Below are 18,475 nucleotides of genomic sequence, written 5' to 3'. Positions count from 1 at the left end.
TCAATAAAATTGACAGTGTCGCTCTGAAAATAATCACTAGGTTAGTATATTTGGGCGAATCGATGCTGAGTGAGCATCGGGTGAGGACGAAAGACGAATGAAAAATGAAATAACAAAATGAAAAGAAAAGAACTGTTTTTTGTTTTTTTTTTTTTGTTTTGTTTTTTTGTTTTTTGTTTTTTGTTTTTTGTTTTAATAAAGTACATTGTATTTGTCAAGCTAATAATTTGCCCATCGATGTTCGTATTTCCAATGGTTTTTAGTAGAGGCCACTTGGACATCACAGGCTTAAAATATGTTTGCCAACGAATGTCCTTCTAACGTAGCGTAGATGACGATGGACGTGATACTATAGACGGTTTTATATATCCTATGTTAATCATTTTTACGACTTCAATAAATAATGAGGAAATCAATATTGAGATAAAGCAGGTCATCGAGATTATAATATTTCCATGCCAGCAATTTCTGAAATTTAAAATAGCACTGAAGCGAATGTAAACGTACTACTGGTTTGCATTATGAAAGACCTCGTAATCGACGTAAGTCGCATAGACGAGCGACAATTGCTTCGAGGACGTTATAAAATTAGGATGAGTCGGAAATTAAATTGCCAGATACTTGATATGCGAGCGGAAAGAAAGGCCTTAAGAGGATTTTATCTCGCAAATTCCATGATCGAACATTGACGGTCGTGCCTCGGAGGATGAAAGAATAATGGATGGCATATAAGGTATCGTATAAATGACTGGCGGTGGGTTGAGCAGCGCTACCTCATTATCAGAAGTGCGGCATACCTAAACATCGGGCGGGGCATAAATTTAATCTATGTACCATAATACATTGGTTCATATAATGCTTCGATAGTTATTTGGGATATTTGCTCGCGAGCGACATAATACATCTGACCACTGAATTGGCCGAATGGATCTATAAACTGGACATCGTGTAAACACTACCTTTGTACGGCCATTCATAGCTGTATAATGGAAAGTATCGAAGAAAGCTGTTGGATTACTCTCGTAAATCTTCTAAGAGTCGTCTACTTTAATAAATTCTGCTAAACTCGGAGCTTTTCAGAATACTTTCGTAAATTCCAGAGCGCAGTTTAATAACTTCTATTTAATCTTTTTTTGTTTGCTGCGTTTTCGAACTTTTGGCTGTTCCAACTTTTCTTGCTCGTTTTTCCTTCTTCGTTGTTGCTGTTGTTTTTTTTCGGTTTTTTTTTTGTTTTTTGTTTTTTTTTTTTTTTTTTTTTTTTTGTTTTTTCTTTTTCTTTCTTTTCCCCGACTGCCTCGAGAAGATTAACAAATCAAACGTGACGAATAATTTTAAATATGCATACGCATAATTAGCTCGCGATTAACTTTTAATGCTGTGTCAACCGAGAGAACGTAAAACGAAACGAAAAGCATATTTCTTCTCTTGGGCGTGGACTAAGTCATAGCGTTTTGCTTATATCCGTGCAAATTTTTCGAGCGGTTTGTCAAATTGTATGGCTAATACTGTCTTATCGATCTTGTTGAATATATATTCCAAGATTCAATGGCCGACAAATTTAGTAGAAATACCTGATCAGATAAAATACAAGAGGGTTTAAAATGATAAGCCAATGTCGATTTCAAATTCCTTTGAAATTATTGTCTACGACAGCTTTAGTCTACCGTTTAGTAAAAATTCAAGTTTGAATAAGCGTAGGTACGAGAAGCGACTAATCTTCCGTCAATAATCACATACACGATCAACGATTCGTCCTAATTTCGTTAGTTACGTTAAATTAAAAATTTCATCATTCGATTATTTAATTTAATTACAAAAATTTTGGAGCTTCATTCAATTTCAATGCATACGTTTCTAAATTAAACATTCCTATAAAACAATGGTTTATTTCACTAATGCGAATCAGTGCGTCAATCGCTTGCAAATATTCATAATAATATGATTATATTAAACAGTAGCAATTTCTCGTACAAAGCAGTTCTGCTCAATATTAACTATGAATATTAATTATTCGTCAATTGTTTTTATCTATTACAAACTATTAAAATTTCATTTGAAAATTTTTTGCAACCGAATTTTATGTACAGTTCTTTTACGAGAAGAAATGCCAATTTTATATAGAACTACTACTACTACTAATACTACTGCTGCTAATATTACTAATAGCAATAACAACAACAAACTACAATGATAATAATGATAAAAATATTGACAAGCAATGATAAATTCGCGCGAGTTAATTTGCAAATACCTTGAATCCAGGATATATTTCTTCTTAAAAATATTCAAATGATTTAAATAATGATTGTTGAATACGTATTACTACAATACATCGGATAATAAATATATAAGTATTTTTATCATTATTATTTATTCGATTTCAAATACTAAAAAATTCATTATATTAATTCTAGATTATTAAAATATTCATAAGTATTTACTTTCATATTTATTCTTATAAGACTTATAATAGTCTCTTCTCTACGTATTCCTGAAAGCTATATTATACTGTAATTTTATTATTATTGTTATATTATTTTTGAGATTGAAGGACTTTCATCAACGTAAATAAAGAGGAAACGCAAGTCTATACGATGGTATTAGACAAATTTTATAGCGACGCGGAACAAGATAGATGCTGATAAAATGGGCGAAAATAAACTTTGCGTAGCGTAACAACTAAAAAAAAAAAAAAAAAAAAACATTAAAAGCAGTGAGACGTAATGTTTTTATAAAATATTGCAATCCCCGCCCACCCCTTACAGTTTAGCAACAAATCTAGAATAAAAATGTGACAATTAAAATAAAGTTTTTTAAAGCAAGTAATATGAATTATATCTTATTTTATAATTAAAAATGCCCTTAATCGTCCCTTAATCAATAGAAAGCGGTAGTATTGAAAGAGCAATTAATACAGTTTCTGTAATTTTAATATTAATGGCGAATTAAGCGGGAAAGAATACGTATGGATTTTTGTAAAATACGTAGACAATTTCCTTTTCAACAGCCAAAGCTAATAAGTAGTATTAATAATTTGAATAAATTATTTTTCAAATTTTATTAGTAAAGCTTTGGTTAGTATGTACTTTATCCGTTTTTTTCTTTAGCTTTTTTCTTTACTATAAATCACGCATATTAAAGTAGGTGAAACAACGTTATTTAATGAAAACCATTTACACTCGTTTTAATCTTGAAAAATATCTTTTTATAAATTTGATTTTATCAATACTTCAATAGTATTAAAAGTTTGTTTTTAAAAAGTTTTGAAATATTATTAACAACTATTATAACGCGATTTTTCTATTTTTATTTTATATCATTATTATTTTTAACTATTTTTAAATACTTTTTCGCCTATACTAAGTAAGTTAATGCTGGGAAATAATGCGTTGCGAATTTACATGTACATCGAACTTTCTTAAACGGATTATTTTGACCTACTTATCGGTAAAAGCTACATACTGATAACTAATTAAAACTGACCAACGAAACTAGAAATTACAAAGTATTATGAACAAGAAAGAAAAACCTTCATACAGCTCTTATGAGAAATTGCAATTTCACATTTTTACATCATCGCAGTAGATTGCAAATAGGGTGTTACATCAGTCCTATCAGTCCTACTTAAAGCCGTCGGGGTATGCGTAAAAAACATTCGGAGAATATCCCCTAATTGCGTGAAATTAGGATCGGCTGCTCAAGGCGAGCGGCTCCCGTCGCTCTACGACAGCAGGAGCGCAAAAAGAAATTAATAACGTCGTCCGAGTTGAAAAGCATTCGTAGATTTATATCTCTTCTCTTCGCTCCGTCGTCGTCGTCGTCGTCGCCGTCGTCGTCGTCGTCGTCGTCGTCGTCGTCGTCGTCGTCGTCGTCGTCGTCGTCGTCGTCGTCGTCGTCGTCGTCGTCGTCGTCGTCGTCGTCGTCGTCGTCGTCGTCGTCGTCGTCGTCGTCGTCGTCGTCGTCGTCGTCGTCGTCGTCGTCGTCGTCGTCGTCGTCGTCGTCGTCGTCGTCGTCGTCGTCGTCGTCGTCGTCGTCGTCGTCGTCGTCGTCGTCGTCGTCGTCGTCGTCGTCGTCGTCGTCGTCGTCGTCGTCGTCGTCGTCGTCGTCGTCGTCGTCGTCGTCGTCGTCGTCGTCGTCGTCGTCGTCGTCGTCGTCGTCGTCGTCGTCGTCGTCGTCGTCGTCGTCGTCGTCGTCGTCGTCGTCGTCGTCGTCGTCGTCGTCGTCGTCGTCGTCGTCGTCGTCGTCGTCGTCGTCGTCGTCGTCGTCGTCGTCGTCGTCGTCGTCGTCGTCGTCGTCGTCGTCGTCGTCGTCGTCGTCGTCGTCGTCGTCGTCGTCGTCGTCGTCGTCGTCGTCATCTTCATTGTCATCGTCGTAGTCGTAGTCGTCATCGTCGTCGTCATAGTTGTTGTTCTCCTCCTCCTACACCCACTTCCCTCTTCCCGTACCACTACCACCACCCCTCGCGTACTATCGAAATCGAATGTCGTCCGTCGAATAAACGATCGCAACACCTCCCGCCAACCCCGTCCCGCCCTTCTATATAATCTTTATCGGCCGAAAACGTAGCTCATCGTATGAGAGTAAAACGCCCGCTCAAGTGGGAGCCTGGCTTTTTCTCCCAGGTGAAATACTAAAGGCGACTACAACTCATCCCGGGGCGATGCCGGGCCCCAGCCTTCTGGACTACAAAGCGTAAGCCAAGCTGGACAAAGATCAAAAGGGTGCGCTCGAGAGTGAAAATCGCGGGAGTTTGGCTAAAGTGGGGTATATAGAGGATGGGGAATTTGGGGGGTCGAGGGCGTGATGGGATGGGGAAGGAGAGAGAGAGAGAAAGAGAGATAGGAGAAAGAGAGAGAGAAAGAGAGATAGGAGAAAGAGAGGGGGGAATGGGTGGGTGGGGTGGGGGGGCGTTAGTAGCGTCGACGAGATCGGATCGAATCTGAAATGGCGGCGGTTAGGCGCGCTGGCATCGTTTAGCGGGCAATTTGCGCTTGGCGATTGACGCAAACGCCAATGTTTCGAACTGTCGAGGAGAGACTGATTGACACGCCGCGGAAAATCGGCGAGGGTCTGCCTCCTCCTTCGTAACTACCTCCCCTCCTCACCCGACCGACCACACTCGCGCGCTGTCTCCTTTTATCTCCCTTTCTCGCTTTCGTTCCGCGCCGCCTCGAGGAGAGCGAGGCATACACGTAATGCGCCGAGAATTAATGAAAGAGATTGCGGCAACGCTGTTAACGCGCTTCTTTTCGCTCCCTACTGGCTTTTCGGTGGTGGGGCGCCCGTTTAAAGAAGAGAGCGAGCGGATACTTTGTTGCCGGAGCGATAAATATTGATCGCGCCGTTGGAAAGCAGCTTTTTTTATCCACTCGGCGCCCTGGGATGTGGCTTTTAACGCGCTCGTTAAGTGCAACGATGTTCAACAAAATGCGCTTAATTTATCAGAGGGCAGGGCACCCAAATCCGCCTATCGATCGGCCCTCGAAATGCAACAACGTCAACGTCATTGCGTCCCGCCGAGGTCCGCCTAATTATGTTAATCGAACGGGGGAGTGGATGTCTTGGGTAGGTCGCAGAAAACGCGCGGAAATCTGTCAAGCTGACGATAATCACAATACGAACTCGCTCGTTCATGAAAATCTAATAGATTTTGTCTCGCGTAAACGTGCGTGTGAACGGTGTGAGACCCGCTGTGGAAGTGGTAGGGGGCCAATGGTGGGGAAGTGACGGTGAAGAGTTTCAAGTGTCGGGCTAAGTGAATTGATCGGGATGTTTCGTTAATAATCCGCCCGCGTTATAAGTACCTCACCATTTAGTTAACATGCTATCTCCCAAGGACAAATGAGCGGGAGCATGAAAAATTCCGGCTAAGATACGAGTGCGTAATGACAATTATAATGTCGATCGTTAATATTTCAGGACTAAAATATCAAAATCACGCGGAATAATTTCGCTTGCCGAGGGCCACTTCAGCTGATATTACCGGGCCGTATTATTTTTTTACGGTATCACTGCCGGCATTCCGTTATTTTCATTAATTACTGCTAAACGAAGAAGCCGAACAATCTAATCCTGCCGAGAAGTTATAGCGTAAAGCGCTCCGCGTCACGACGTTTAACTGATATAAAAGCACACGGAGCACATTACTACCATTCGATAACCGTTTTTTTTTTATTTATTTTTTTTTTTTACTTTTATAATCGGGAAATCACGAGCGCTCGTTCTCGTTAAACAGGGCCATTCTCGGCGCGAATATATCCGTACGCGCGATGAAATTCCCCCTCTCGTAAAAAAAACGATGGGCGGGCGGAAGAGAAGAGTGTCGTTTTCACGTGTCTCCGGCACGTCATTAAATATCCGACAAATTATAGCTAAGAAAGGATCCCGTTAAGCGAAACGCGAGCATTTACAAAATACCCTATTAAGATCGCGTGATTTTAATTGCAGGCACGCTCGAGCAAAGTATTAACGTGTACGCGTGTTCGCTACTTGTACACGTGCGCGCGCACGCATATACGTACGCACGGATGCACGTACTCACGCACGCACGCACGCACGCACGCACGCACGCACGGATGGTGGGACGGAGGGACGGGAGGACGCACGCACGTACTTACACCAATAACGGTGCGCGAGCTTATAAGCTAATTACGATATAAACAGCTGGCGCTGCGGGAGTGGCGCACGGAGAGCGGTGAAAGGCCCAGAAAATTCCTATGGTAAATCGATTTACGAGCCGAATAAACCGCACTAATTGGCATAATTATCGAAATCGGAGGCGCGCTTTACTCGGCGTCGGGTCGGGCACGGATTGGAAATAGCCGAGCCACGCGCGTTATTGTCACAGCCAGACCCTTGTAAAATGCGCTCTGAGGCCACTCGAAATCGTAATTTCGAATCGACGTGCCGTGCACGAAGAGTTTACCCGAATATACGCGGCGCTCCGCGTGTTATCCTCGTTTTTTCTTTTATTTTATTTTTTTTCTTCTCGTCTTTGTGCGTGTTTTTTTATGCATTCGTTCCAAGTCTCTTTAATGGCTTTCGCATCAAATGCCCGAGCGCGTGATTTCTGACTGGCGCTGGGCTATTACCCGCGTTCCCTTTGGTAATGCGCTTTTGATAATATTAAATAATGTCGGGCTTAGGGAGTCGTGCGGTGACGGCGGGAGGGTGTTGGGCGGACGAGGATGGGAATGTAGGTCTTTAGCGAGCGAATCCTTGCCGAAAAAAAGCGGTGACAGGTCGATTACGGGAAAAAGTGCTGGGCCGGGAGCAGCACACTTTTGATTTAACGGGGAAATTTAATCAGTACGGCCGTGCCGCGAGGCTAAATAATTAAACGTAAATTGCTAAAGAGAATCGAACGAAATGCGGAAAGCGGTCTTTTAAATTTCAAATGCGTAATTTTCATCGACCTATTAAGCGCCCGACGTCGCAATCGCATCTGCGCGCTCCCGTAATGAAATAATTCGACATTGCACGATTCTAGGATGACAAAGAATTGAAGTGAATCAGGGGGAAAAAAATGAAAGAGAGAAAGGAATGAAAACGCCAAGTCGTACATCCCCTTGTGAGACGGTGAAATAAAACGCTGATGGGCAAAAACGGTGGGAAATCGCGGGAAATAATAATAATAACAATAACGATAATAATAAAGCTCGTCTCGTCTCATCTCGTCGCTTATATATGCATATACATATAACTCCTCGGCCTAGGAAGGCTCGTCGTCGCTTATCCCTTCCCCTTACCCTTACTAACTCGCGTCCCCTTTCGCTAACTGTTTCACTCTCTCTTCTTTGGCGAGCTACCCCCGGACGGAGGGACCAACAAAGACAGACTCCGAGCGAGAGTGAGCGAGTTGGTGAGTTACTGTTTGTGCTCGTGTACGTCCGCGTGATCGCGCGCGCGCGCACGTTTACTTGTACATGTATGCGCGCGCGAGCATGCCAGAGATAGATAGACAAAGAGAGAGAGAGAGAGAGAGAGAGAGAATAGGATAGGATAGCAAGCTCCCAGCCTGGATCCATCTGCGGTCTCGCGCCGGTTAACCTAATGCACAGTAGTAACAGCCGCGCGTCAGGCTTTGGACAATATAGTTCTCCCCCACCCGACCTCCTCGGCCACTCTTCACTCCACTCGATGCGTCCGCATGCTCGGGTCGAGCATTTGGTCGGAGAGTGAAAAATAAGATGCTCGTAATTCTGGATGGAGTTTTGGATCGAGGCTCCCCGATTAAGATAAATTTGCGAGCTTATAATGTCGCGAACCGTTAATCGAGTCTCGGCCGGTGCGAGCCCGACAATTTGCCCGATACCGCCCAGTTGGCTGCGAGCGTCGCCGAGACGAAATAATGGCCGAGTATATCCCAATATAACCACGATAGTTCTCTCCTCCTCGTTCTCATCCACTCCACACCACCACCACCACCACCCCTGGCCGGACGCGCTGATGAGTTTGTAGCGCGCGTCGTTGTTTGTGAAAGGATGGCTGTCCGTCCACTTTGAAAATTGATAACCCGAAATATCCAGGGAGTCGTCGTGAGCCGCGAAGCTCTGTGATAGAGCCGCAAGCGAAGGGTAAACCGAGGCTTTAGCTGTCGAAAAAGACGTGCGCCACGTCTCGACGGTGAGGCGCGAGCAATTAGGAGCGCCCGAGCTCCTTATTAAATGCGCCCTGAATGTTTGATGGGGCTTTTATCGGGACGACCCCTAACCCCCCCCCCCCCACCCGACTCCCCCCGATCGTCATCCTATGGCTACCGGGTCCCCCCGATCCCCCCTCCATCGTTTTGCCCCCCTCGTACAATATACTCGCCGGCCGCAAGCTCGCCAGCGCGCGACTTTCATTGGCGTCCGACCACTACTATACACTGCCCTACGTTATACACACGGGCGCGACGCACTTGCCGTTGCTTTATGGGTGCGCGAGCGCGCGAGTGCGCGTGTGCGCGGGTACGTGTCGTGTCGGCGCGCGCTTAAGCGAGCAAAGCCGACAGAGAGAAGCTTAGGCGGGGGCAGGAGCTGAAGGGATTGTCGGGTGGGACGGGATGAGCAGGAGAATGTGTATGTGTGTGTGCGTGTGCGCGCATGTTTGCGTGTGTGTGAGTAAGAGAGAAGGAGAGAGAGAACGGTTATGGAACGATGCGAGGCGCGGAGAATGTTTTGGCGGCAGCGCCGAGTCCTGTCTCTCCGTCTTTCGCTTGCTAGCTCGCTCGCTCGCTCTCTTACTCTCCCCATTACGGGCGAGTCATCGATTTCACAAAGAGGGAGAGCCGCCGAGCAAGACAGACAGTTAGACAGACACGGAGACAGACAGAGCGAGATCGAGAACGGGAGGGAGAGAGAGCACAAGTAAGGGAGTGAGGGAAGGAGAGTGGGAGAGAAGAAGAGAGAGAGAGAGAGAGAGAGTGGGCGAGAGCGAGAGATGCAGACGCACGCACGCGCAGCAGACCTCTTAGCTACTGATTGGTGACGAAAAGTGGTGTATTATAGGATACTGGCGGAGCGAGCGAGCGCGCGATCTTCAGGCGGGGGAAGGGAGAGCACGAATATAGATATCCAAAAGAGGGAGAGTAGTTGAAAGATCAATCGCGCGGTTCCACCGTATTTCTCTCTTACTCTCACTCACTCTCACTCTCTCTCTCTCTCTCTCTCTCTCTCTCTCTCTCTCTATATATATATATATATATATATAAATCTCGTACCCTCCCTTCCCGCCGTCTCTCTCTTTGTTCGCATCTCATGATCTCTCGCTCTTGGCTTATTTCAATTGCCTCTAATTACAAGAGAACAAGGGGGTCGGGAGATAGAAATGAACAGCACACTCCTTTTGCCGAACAACCGAATCGATGAGGGGCGATTAAAGGCGCGCCCAGGCCATAAAATGTCAGCGGCTCGTGACCGACTTGATCGCCAAAAATGCGATGGCACCCCGTTGAAAATAGACGCGCGCGCGCAATGAATGGAGGCGACGCCGCGATACGAGCTGCCGCCGAGTGTTAAGAGGCAGTTTTCCACCTCCGCCCCTCTCGCGAGGAGCGGCGGCGCCTATAGCCTTGGCTTACGCCACTGCGTCTTCTTCTTCCTCCTCTTCAGTCGCGGCCACCACTTCCCCATTAGCTCTCTTAACCTCCTCCGTCTCATCCCCTTCCCTCCCTCATCATTCTCATCCTCATCCACGGCTTCATCCTCCTCTGTCCGCGCGCCCCGCGCCAACCAACACCCGGCGTCGCTCAGCTGCTCCCGTCGCTCGCTCGCACATTCGCTCGCTCTCTCGCTCCGACGCGGCGCATAGTTTATGAACCTGTGGCTTCAACGAACTTCGCTCCTTCTCGCCGTTAAGTGCACCGTCGTCCTACGCTCGCCAATCCCCCATCGGAGACAATAAAAATTTGCCTAATAGCCAGAGCCGCTCTCAATTTCTTCCTTCCTTCCTTCCTTTCTTTCTTCCTTCCTCCCATCCTTCCTTCGTCCCGTCCTCCCGTCCTTCCTTCCTTCCTTCCTTCCTTCCTTCCTTCCTTCCTTCCTTCCCTCCTTCCATCCTTCCCTCCTTCCCTCCTTCCCTCCTTCCCTCCATCCCTCCATCATTCCTTCGCTCCTTTCACACTGACTCTCTTCCTCTCTGCCCTTCTTTTCATCCTGCTCGTGTCGTAGTGATTAGGCGCAGCGACCTTAATTATTCTCACGCATCGGCCAAATTGAAATCTTGGCGGGGTGACTGTAATAGTGTACGCGAGCTGCCGGAGGAAGCGGTATGAGGGCCGGTGGGGGCGACGATCGTGCGATTGTCGACGGGGGGACGAGGACTCAACGCGAGCAACGGCAGCAACGAAAGATGAGCTCCTCGGATGATGCGCGAGCGGCGCTCCAACCGAGACGACTATTATTTTACGAATTGCGGCGATTAAAAGCGATTAAATGCCGCGCTTTATTCGCGCTCGCTTTTAATCGAGCCCAATGACGCGACAATTAGCCGTGGCGGGTGACGTCGTCGATGCACCGCTCGCTCGGGCATTACGAGCGAATGGGATGGTCGGAAGGGTGGGAGGGAGGGGAGGGGAGGGGGGGGGACGAGCACTTCTTTTTCACGAGGGAACTTGATTTCCTCGGTCGCGCCGTATTAGACGCCATGCTAAGCCGGCGAATTCCCGGTGAATTATTAAGCGCGACCGTCCCGAGTCGCAAAATTAAACTGCGCACCTCTGAATATTTAATTGCACCATAGTTTTCATTTCTGCTTTATTCGCTTTGGCCCGTTTTTATTAAAAATCCCCGGTCGCGCCCCTGTTTATTTGTATAACTTCGCTCATTATTTATGTTCGAAGGATTTAAGCCTGGCGCTTGCTCTCTTCGGCCAGGCCTGTCCCGTTCGAAATTGCCATTCGATTAGTTGAGGTTATTAAAAATTTACGTGGACCGTTGCAGAGGCGCTCTTTGCGCGAGTTAATAGCCGTTCGGCATCGAAATTCATCCCTTTCGTCGGGCATTATCAATGCAACGACCCGGTGACTCGCGCTACTTAAGCCAGGACTCTTCCAATACAAGGCATATTTGGACCTCGGTCTTCCCTACAGCCCCATCACTCCATGCCGCTGCCACCGCCACCGCCACCGCCACCGCTGCCACCCCCCGGATCGCTCTACCCTCGTGCCCGGAGGAATATCAAGACGCGCGCATTGCCGTGATGGAAGCCGGGTGGGAGATTCGCGGCGGCCTTATAGATCAGAATCGGGCGTTCCGCAGCGGATGCCGTGCATAGCGCAATCGAATTCTTACATCATTGGCCGGCCCTGTCTAGGCGTTCCGACCGACCGACCGACCGACCCCCCCCCCTGGGTATTAGCCACCAGCCCCTTCCCTACCCTCTCCACCCCGCCTCTAATCAAGATGGGCCCGCGTAGTTGTATTAGAGAACGTCGGCCCTTATCTACTGGTGTACGTACGTGGCGGGGAGTCGGGTCGGGTCGGGCGAAACGAGGAGCGAAGCGATAGATAAGGGCTACGTCGGCTCGTTATGCAGCTGCATGTAGGTCGATTATAAATAATAATTTCGCGGCTCCCGGCCGGTACCTCCGTCATTACGCCATTTATTTGAACATCAAGGTCCGTTTATTTTCATCGTCCTCTTTCGTTCAGATGAAATTGGTTTTTAAGGCGCGGAGTTCGCGGGTCGCTTAAAAGCTGCCCTGGCGCTTAATTATACGAGATGCGCTTATTTGCCCGATATTTTAGAAGTTTCTCGCGCTTGAGTAGCGGAAGAGAAAGAGAGAGAGAGAGAGAGAGAAAGTCTAGCGACGATTGTAATCTCGGCTGACGCCCCGCGTAATTGCATTTCATTTGAACTCAGCCAGTTCGTGATAAGTTCAACTGGACTGGCGAGTGGGTAGATGATTGGGGAGGTGGGAGGGAAATTGCGAAGAATAATATTCTTACGACACGTTCGGTTGAACGTTTGAGCTTACGCGTACGGCACATTATATTCACGAAGCTCTATTGCCGTTGTTTTCGAAACGAGCCTATTCGTCTAAACTTGCGGTTTACCCATTTCGCCTCTATTAGCAATAATCGGATGTTTAATACTATTGTTGAGTGTCTAAATTTATAAATATAATCAACAGGGTCGGTAATTTTCATATTTTATCAAAGTTCGTAGTCTTTTCTTTCGTTGTCGTTGTCGTCTATCCGATCCTAAAACAACGACGTAATAAGCTTATCGTCGCTGCTACGCGATTATCCGTAATAATATTTTAATATTGTTTATCGTGTCGAAGGAGAAAAACGAAAAAAAAGTAATTTTTTGGTATTCAAACGATCGCAATATTTGGCTGTATAATTTTCTTCTCATTTATGACAAAGCTGCGAGCTGTAATGTGGGCCAGCGATCTACGAGAATTATAATTGGGTAGTTGATTTAAGCATATCGAATATTGGCGAGATTGGCGCGTTTGTCGATTTAATAGTCGATAATTCCGCGTAAATAGTTGTTGGAGTGGATTTTTGCCTCCTCGCGGTCTCTCACAACTCTGTACCTAATCCGTCAAATGAAAATCCTAACTTCGTGATCTGGGAAAATTGTACTTGCCCGGAGTTAAATGTTATAAAAACAAGAATATTTCATGAAAGTCATTTGAATATTCCGTATTTACTTCAATCCCGGGCAAATAAGCCAACAACTACTACTAAAGCTTAAACGGATTAGGCGATATAATTTATCCGCTTTAGCCTCGCACGTACGCATAAGGGGAGACACGTCATATTTTTTACAATTAGCGTTAGCAGGCATCAACGGGACTACTACCGAAAAAATCTCGAAAATATTCATAAAAACGCCCGGCTAATGTGAAATGGATGCCATAAAAACAAAAACAAACAGCAACAAAAATGATAGGTTGAGAGAAATAATAAAGCAACGAGAACGATCAAAATGTTGACGACGTCAACAACAACAACAGCAACAGCAACAAAAATAACAATAACAACAACAACATCATCCTCATCAACAATAACAACAACAACAACAACAACGGCATTGGATTAATGGGCGAATTTGGGAGCACATTGTGGTATTGTCGGGCGTAAGGTGAACCTAACCGTAACGTGAGACTCACCTTTGCCGGGCGACCTGAGCGCGACCTTGGCTCCAGGTTGGGCGACGAGGAGCTCGGACGTGGGCTGGCCGCCTCCGCCGTTGTGTGCGAACGGCTGATGATGATGATGGTGGTGATGGTGGTGGTGCAGCCCGAAGAGGAAGGGCTCGGCCTGGGGCTCGCGGAAAGTCGTACCCTGATGCGCGGGGCTCGCGCTTCGGGCGTAGAGGAAGGAGGCGCCAGATGAGCTCGGGGAGCCCGAGGGGCTGCAGGCACGACGCGGGCCCGTAGTCAGGTTGAGGGGCCGCTCGTCGGACTCCTCGTGATTGGCCAGCGCCTGGAAGCCGACCGAAGCCTGGGTGCTGGAGTAGCTCGCGGCCGAGGCCGGCGACATCATCGGGGAGGCCGGGCTCGGGGTGCACGGCGGCGACGTCAAGCTACCCTGTTATATTACACCCAAATGCCAAATCAGCCCAAATGCTCGTACGTTCGATGATTCTCTTTCTCTCCTCCACACCCCACCCCACCTTTTCCGTCACGCTACCCAAGTGGAAAGGACAGTTCGCGGCACCCGGCCAATGTTTTTGTTTGCGGGGCTCGCGCCCCCTCGTTAAACGGCGCCACTGAAAATTCGTGGAGCGGCTTTTATCGGCCGTTCGGCCAACCGTTCTAAACATAAACATTGCCCGAGCCGCCGATGCCAACTGCGACATTGTCGTCAGCTTGGGGGTGGGATTTGTCGGTGTGGGCGGCGGGGCGGGGGAGGGGGGGGGGGGGGGAGACACGAGCTTACGCGAGCTTCCGATTCCAGCCCCAACTTGGTCCCTGAAGGAGAGGGGGTTGAATGGGGTTGAAGGAGTGTTTGTATGTCTTTGGAATGGCGGAGAGGTGAAAGGATGTATGGTGGTAAGGGGGTGAAGGGAGAGAGGAAGGGACTTCACTTTATTTGGGCGCTCATAGCGCTTCGTTAACGGCGGATCCGTCGATCCGGAAGTCAGCGAGGCGAGAGAGATCGCGCAATGCCATTGTTGTCAAGGCGAAAGAGCAAACGGATGAGCGATGGTCGAAGTCGGGGTCGGGTTGAGGGAGGGGTGGGGCGGCGGTGGGGGATCGAAAGAAGCAGATGAATGATCGTGGCTGGACAGTGGGCGGCAAGTGAAAATCATCGACGATACTCCCGGTCGCGGTGCCGGGAGGATCGGGCGCATACGGGGATAACGGGGTAGTTGTTGGCGATGATGCTGACCGTGTGAACGGAGGCAGGCGAATGCGCCGGTAGGGGCGAGTAGATGGGCAGGGGCGCCCTCACCAGCGGACTGCCGGCGCTGAATCGGCGGGGCGTCGGCGCCAGGAGCTTGCCCTGGGGCCTCGTTCCCCAGCTGGCCCAGCCGCTGCCCCAGCCGAGGATGTCGCTGATGCGGTGTGGCGTAGGCGTCCGGGGTGGCGTCGCGTAAACGTGCTCGTGCCAGGAGGCGAGGGTCCCGCGGGCGGCGATCGTCCTGCTGGGTGAGGGGCTCGGTGGCCGGATCGGGACCGCGTCCCTGGATTTGTCCCCGAGGCTGCCATCCTCGGAGGCCGCTCTGCCTCGTGCGTGGGCCGCGGCCTCCTCCGACTCCGCGTCCGACGGCATCTCACGGAAGCTTCCGCCGGGCTGCAGCAGGACCTGGGCCATAAACGCGGCCTGCGGCTGGACCTGGTGCTGTCGATCGGCGCCGCATCGGCGCACCGGCCTTCACACTGGTCGCCGCACCAGCTCCGCCCCAAACTCGCGGGCGCTCCCGCGCTTCTCTAACTCTTTGGCTTTTGGCTGAGGCTGAGTGGGGCCGGCGGCGATCGCCGGCTACGCTTCTTCGTTGCTCGTCGGGCTCGACGGGCTCGAGGTGACGCGGCGGGAAGCACCGTAAATGACTTCCGATCATTTGGGGCTCACGGCCCCGCTAACGACCTCGCCGCCTTTCCACCTTGCGCAAAAAGTCCTTTAGGCAAAGTCGGGCCAGCTAGCCGCCGACGACGACGACGACGACGACGACGACGACGACGACGACGAGGACGACGACGACGAGGACGACGGCGACGGCGGCGACGGCGACGACGACGGCAACGGCGGCGGCGGCGTCATCGTGCCGCGCGGCGAACTGAAGATTCCCCCCGTAGCTCTCAGCCGAGGCGCCGACTCGTCGACGGCGACTGTGAGAGCGAACGGGAGAGAAATCCTTCGGGTTCTAAAGTTCGTTGGGCGCGTCGGTAATCGTAGACGCTTTACAGATTATCATAATAATCGCGAGCGAGGAGGTTCATGGAAGCGCAATCCGAGGCCCGGCTTCCCTCGTCCGCACCCGGGCTCCAGCGACTTCCGGCCTCAGCCTTTGCCCGCTATTGGCGCGGCTGTCGACGTGACCGCGACTCGCATAATCCAACGGGCTGGCCCAGTCAGGCGCTTATCCCGGGTGGGACCAGTACCTCCACGGGCATATCACCGGGGGCCGCGAGCCTCCGCGGCCCGCGTCCTAATCCCACGGCCAACAGGTGTCACTGACGGCATGTTCGTCGGCCCGGTCTCACTCCGGACGTCGTCGGGGCGGCGGGGGGCCCGCCGCGCTTCTCGCGACTGCGCGTCGGCTCCGAGGCCGCATCGGCCCCCGCGCTCTCGCCGCGCTCACTCCTCGCGTCCGGGCGGCCCCCCCGCCGCGCCGGAACCACGTGCGCTAGTCTTCTTGCGGAGGCGGCGCACCCGCGCTCGCGCGGCCAGGGAGGGGCCGGGAGAGCGGCACGTGTTTGCGCGAACGCACTTGACGCGTGAGCGGCAGCGGCGGCGGCGGCGGCGGCGGCGGTGGTGGCGTCGGAGGTGGCGGCGGTGGCGGCGGTGGCGGCGGCGATGGTGACGGCGATGTTGACGGCGACGTTGACGGCGACGTTGACGGCGATGGCAACGGCGGCAGCAGCGACAGCGGCAACGGCGATGGCGATGGTGGCGGCGGCAGCAGCACCAGCAGCACCAGCAGCAACAGCACCAGCAGCAGCGACGGCGGTGGCGGCGGGAACGGCAACCGCGAGCACGAGCACCACTTTCGCTTGCACCACAACCGCGACGAAGTAAACGACGTTCGCAACTACTGTGGCAACGACGACGGAGTCCCTCCTCGGTTCGCGACCGAGTCTCTTCGGGAGGGAAGCTCGTGGAGGAGGGGGTGGGGGAGACGAGGCGCCGTCGACGCTAAGAGAGCGAGAGCGCGCGAGTCCGTTGACGCCCGTTTACCGACTGATTGCCGACGAGGATTTAGGGTACGACGGGCTCTCCGGGCAGTCGCGGGTGCGACGGAGACGGCGCACGTCCGGGCGGCCGCGTAGTGGGGGCGGCCGCTACGAGCAAGCGCGCACTCCTCCGTTGATCGGTGGACCGTCGGGGTGGGGTGTGACGGTGGCGGCAATGCGAGCGGGGTCACGAAGAGGGGAGGGGTACCGTAGTAGTCGTCGTCGGCGTGGTCGTGCGGGGGTGTAGAAAGGCGCGCGCGCAGCCCGGGGACGACGACGCTGAGGCGCCGGCTGATTTTCGGCAGAACTTGGAGGCTCGCGCAGTCGATAGTACGCGCCTCTTACGGGACGAACGGTTACTCCCGGTGCTTTATCGATCAACGCCCCCCCCCCCGTCCCCCCGTCCCCCCGTACCCCCGTACCACCGTCCCACCGAGCCCCAATAAAACTTACCCATCGACCAATAACCCCAATCGCGCCCCCCGCCCCTGTGCCCAATAACCCTTCCGGGGCCGTCGCGCGATCTCCTTGTAAAGTGCAGCGGGCTAGGGATGGCGGTCCCTAGAGCGATCGCGAGTCGCTCGAAAGACCGGTCTGACCGGAGCCGGTCTGCCTCTACTTCGAAGTCCGAGACGGGCCTCCCTTCTCCAGCCCCCCGAGGTCCACCCCTCGAGCGGGGCTGATTCGCCGTACCGACTGCCAGTGTCGGAGGCGGTCTTCTACCCGTACGGTGGCGGTTTATCAGCGACTGCGAGAACCGGAAGAAGAACCGCCGCCTGCGCCGGTCAACTTTCGCTTTCGCCGAATGCCTCGTACGAGCAATTATTGGGCACTTGGCGCGCGCGCAATCGGACCTCGGATTTTTCCACGCTACGGAGAGTCCGTAACTGCATCTGAATAAAATTCACGAGCGGATAATTGGGTCGTTTCGAGCCACTTTACAGCGTATTGTAAATTCTTTATAACTACCGCTCGAGCTGTCCGTCCCTAATGGAAAAAACTTTGTTTTAAGTCTTTGCCCATGTTAACTGGCTCATGGGATTCTGTTTAGCAATGTTCGTAAAAGGCCATGGGAAACTTGTACGTTTGTGGAGTAGCTAAATAGGTATTAATTTCTAAATAAAGTAGAATAGATTAGCGGTTTATATACGAGTCATTCGGCGCTTGTCTTTCATTATGTTCATTATTATCCTTTTTACCATCGCTATACCAATACTTTAATACTTTACATATTATGCTTAATCGAGCAATCTACGGAGAGAAGAAATTTAATAATACAATCCGGTATTATTAGAAATTGATTGCAGGCGAATAATTTCATAGCGGTATCGTCTGTATTTTCGAGCTCCAGATTACATTTCTGATAAAAGCATCCGATATCTTGGCATATACGCCAATTACAGAACATCTTTCAAGCTTTTAAAAATAAGCTGATTGAAATGTTTTCAGATGTGAAAAAGATTTTTTGAAAAACATATTTCGTTAAATGATACATTATTAGAGGACATATATCTTATCATTGATTATTTATTATTGCGTTTTACTTTTCCTTCTCTATCCTTCCCCTATAAATAATATTATCTTTATGACAATTACAAAATTTTTCGATTTTTTGATGCGGTTCATAATTATTCCTTA

The 18,475-nt window shown here is 49.8% G+C and overlaps 1 protein-coding gene across 1 annotated transcript in view; it reads right to left on the bottom strand.

Annotated features, from left to right (window-relative positions):
* Positions 1–15,618, bottom strand: part of LOC105360416 (homeobox protein Nkx-6.1) — a 40,226-nt gene extending 24,608 nt beyond the window's left edge. The window contains exons 1-2 of the mRNA XM_011497311.1: positions 14,832–15,618; positions 13,607–14,027 (exon numbers count right to left, since the gene is read on the bottom strand). Of these exons, the coding sequence (XP_011495613.1) occupies positions 13,607–14,027; positions 14,832–15,257 (847 nt within the window). The 5' untranslated portion in view covers positions 15,258–15,618. The remainder of the gene's footprint in view (positions 1–13,606; positions 14,028–14,831) is intronic.
* Positions 15,619–18,475: the final 2,857 nt, after the last annotated feature.

Source organism: Ceratosolen solmsi, unplaced genomic scaffold, assembly GCF_000503995.2.
Source record: "Ceratosolen solmsi marchali unplaced genomic scaffold, CerSol_1.0 scaffold13, whole genome shotgun sequence".
Classification (NCBI taxonomy): domain Eukaryota; kingdom Metazoa; phylum Arthropoda; class Insecta; order Hymenoptera; family Agaonidae; genus Ceratosolen; species Ceratosolen solmsi.
The sequence above is the reverse complement of the archived record's forward strand: the minus strand, read 5'-3'. Positions and strand labels throughout refer to the sequence as shown.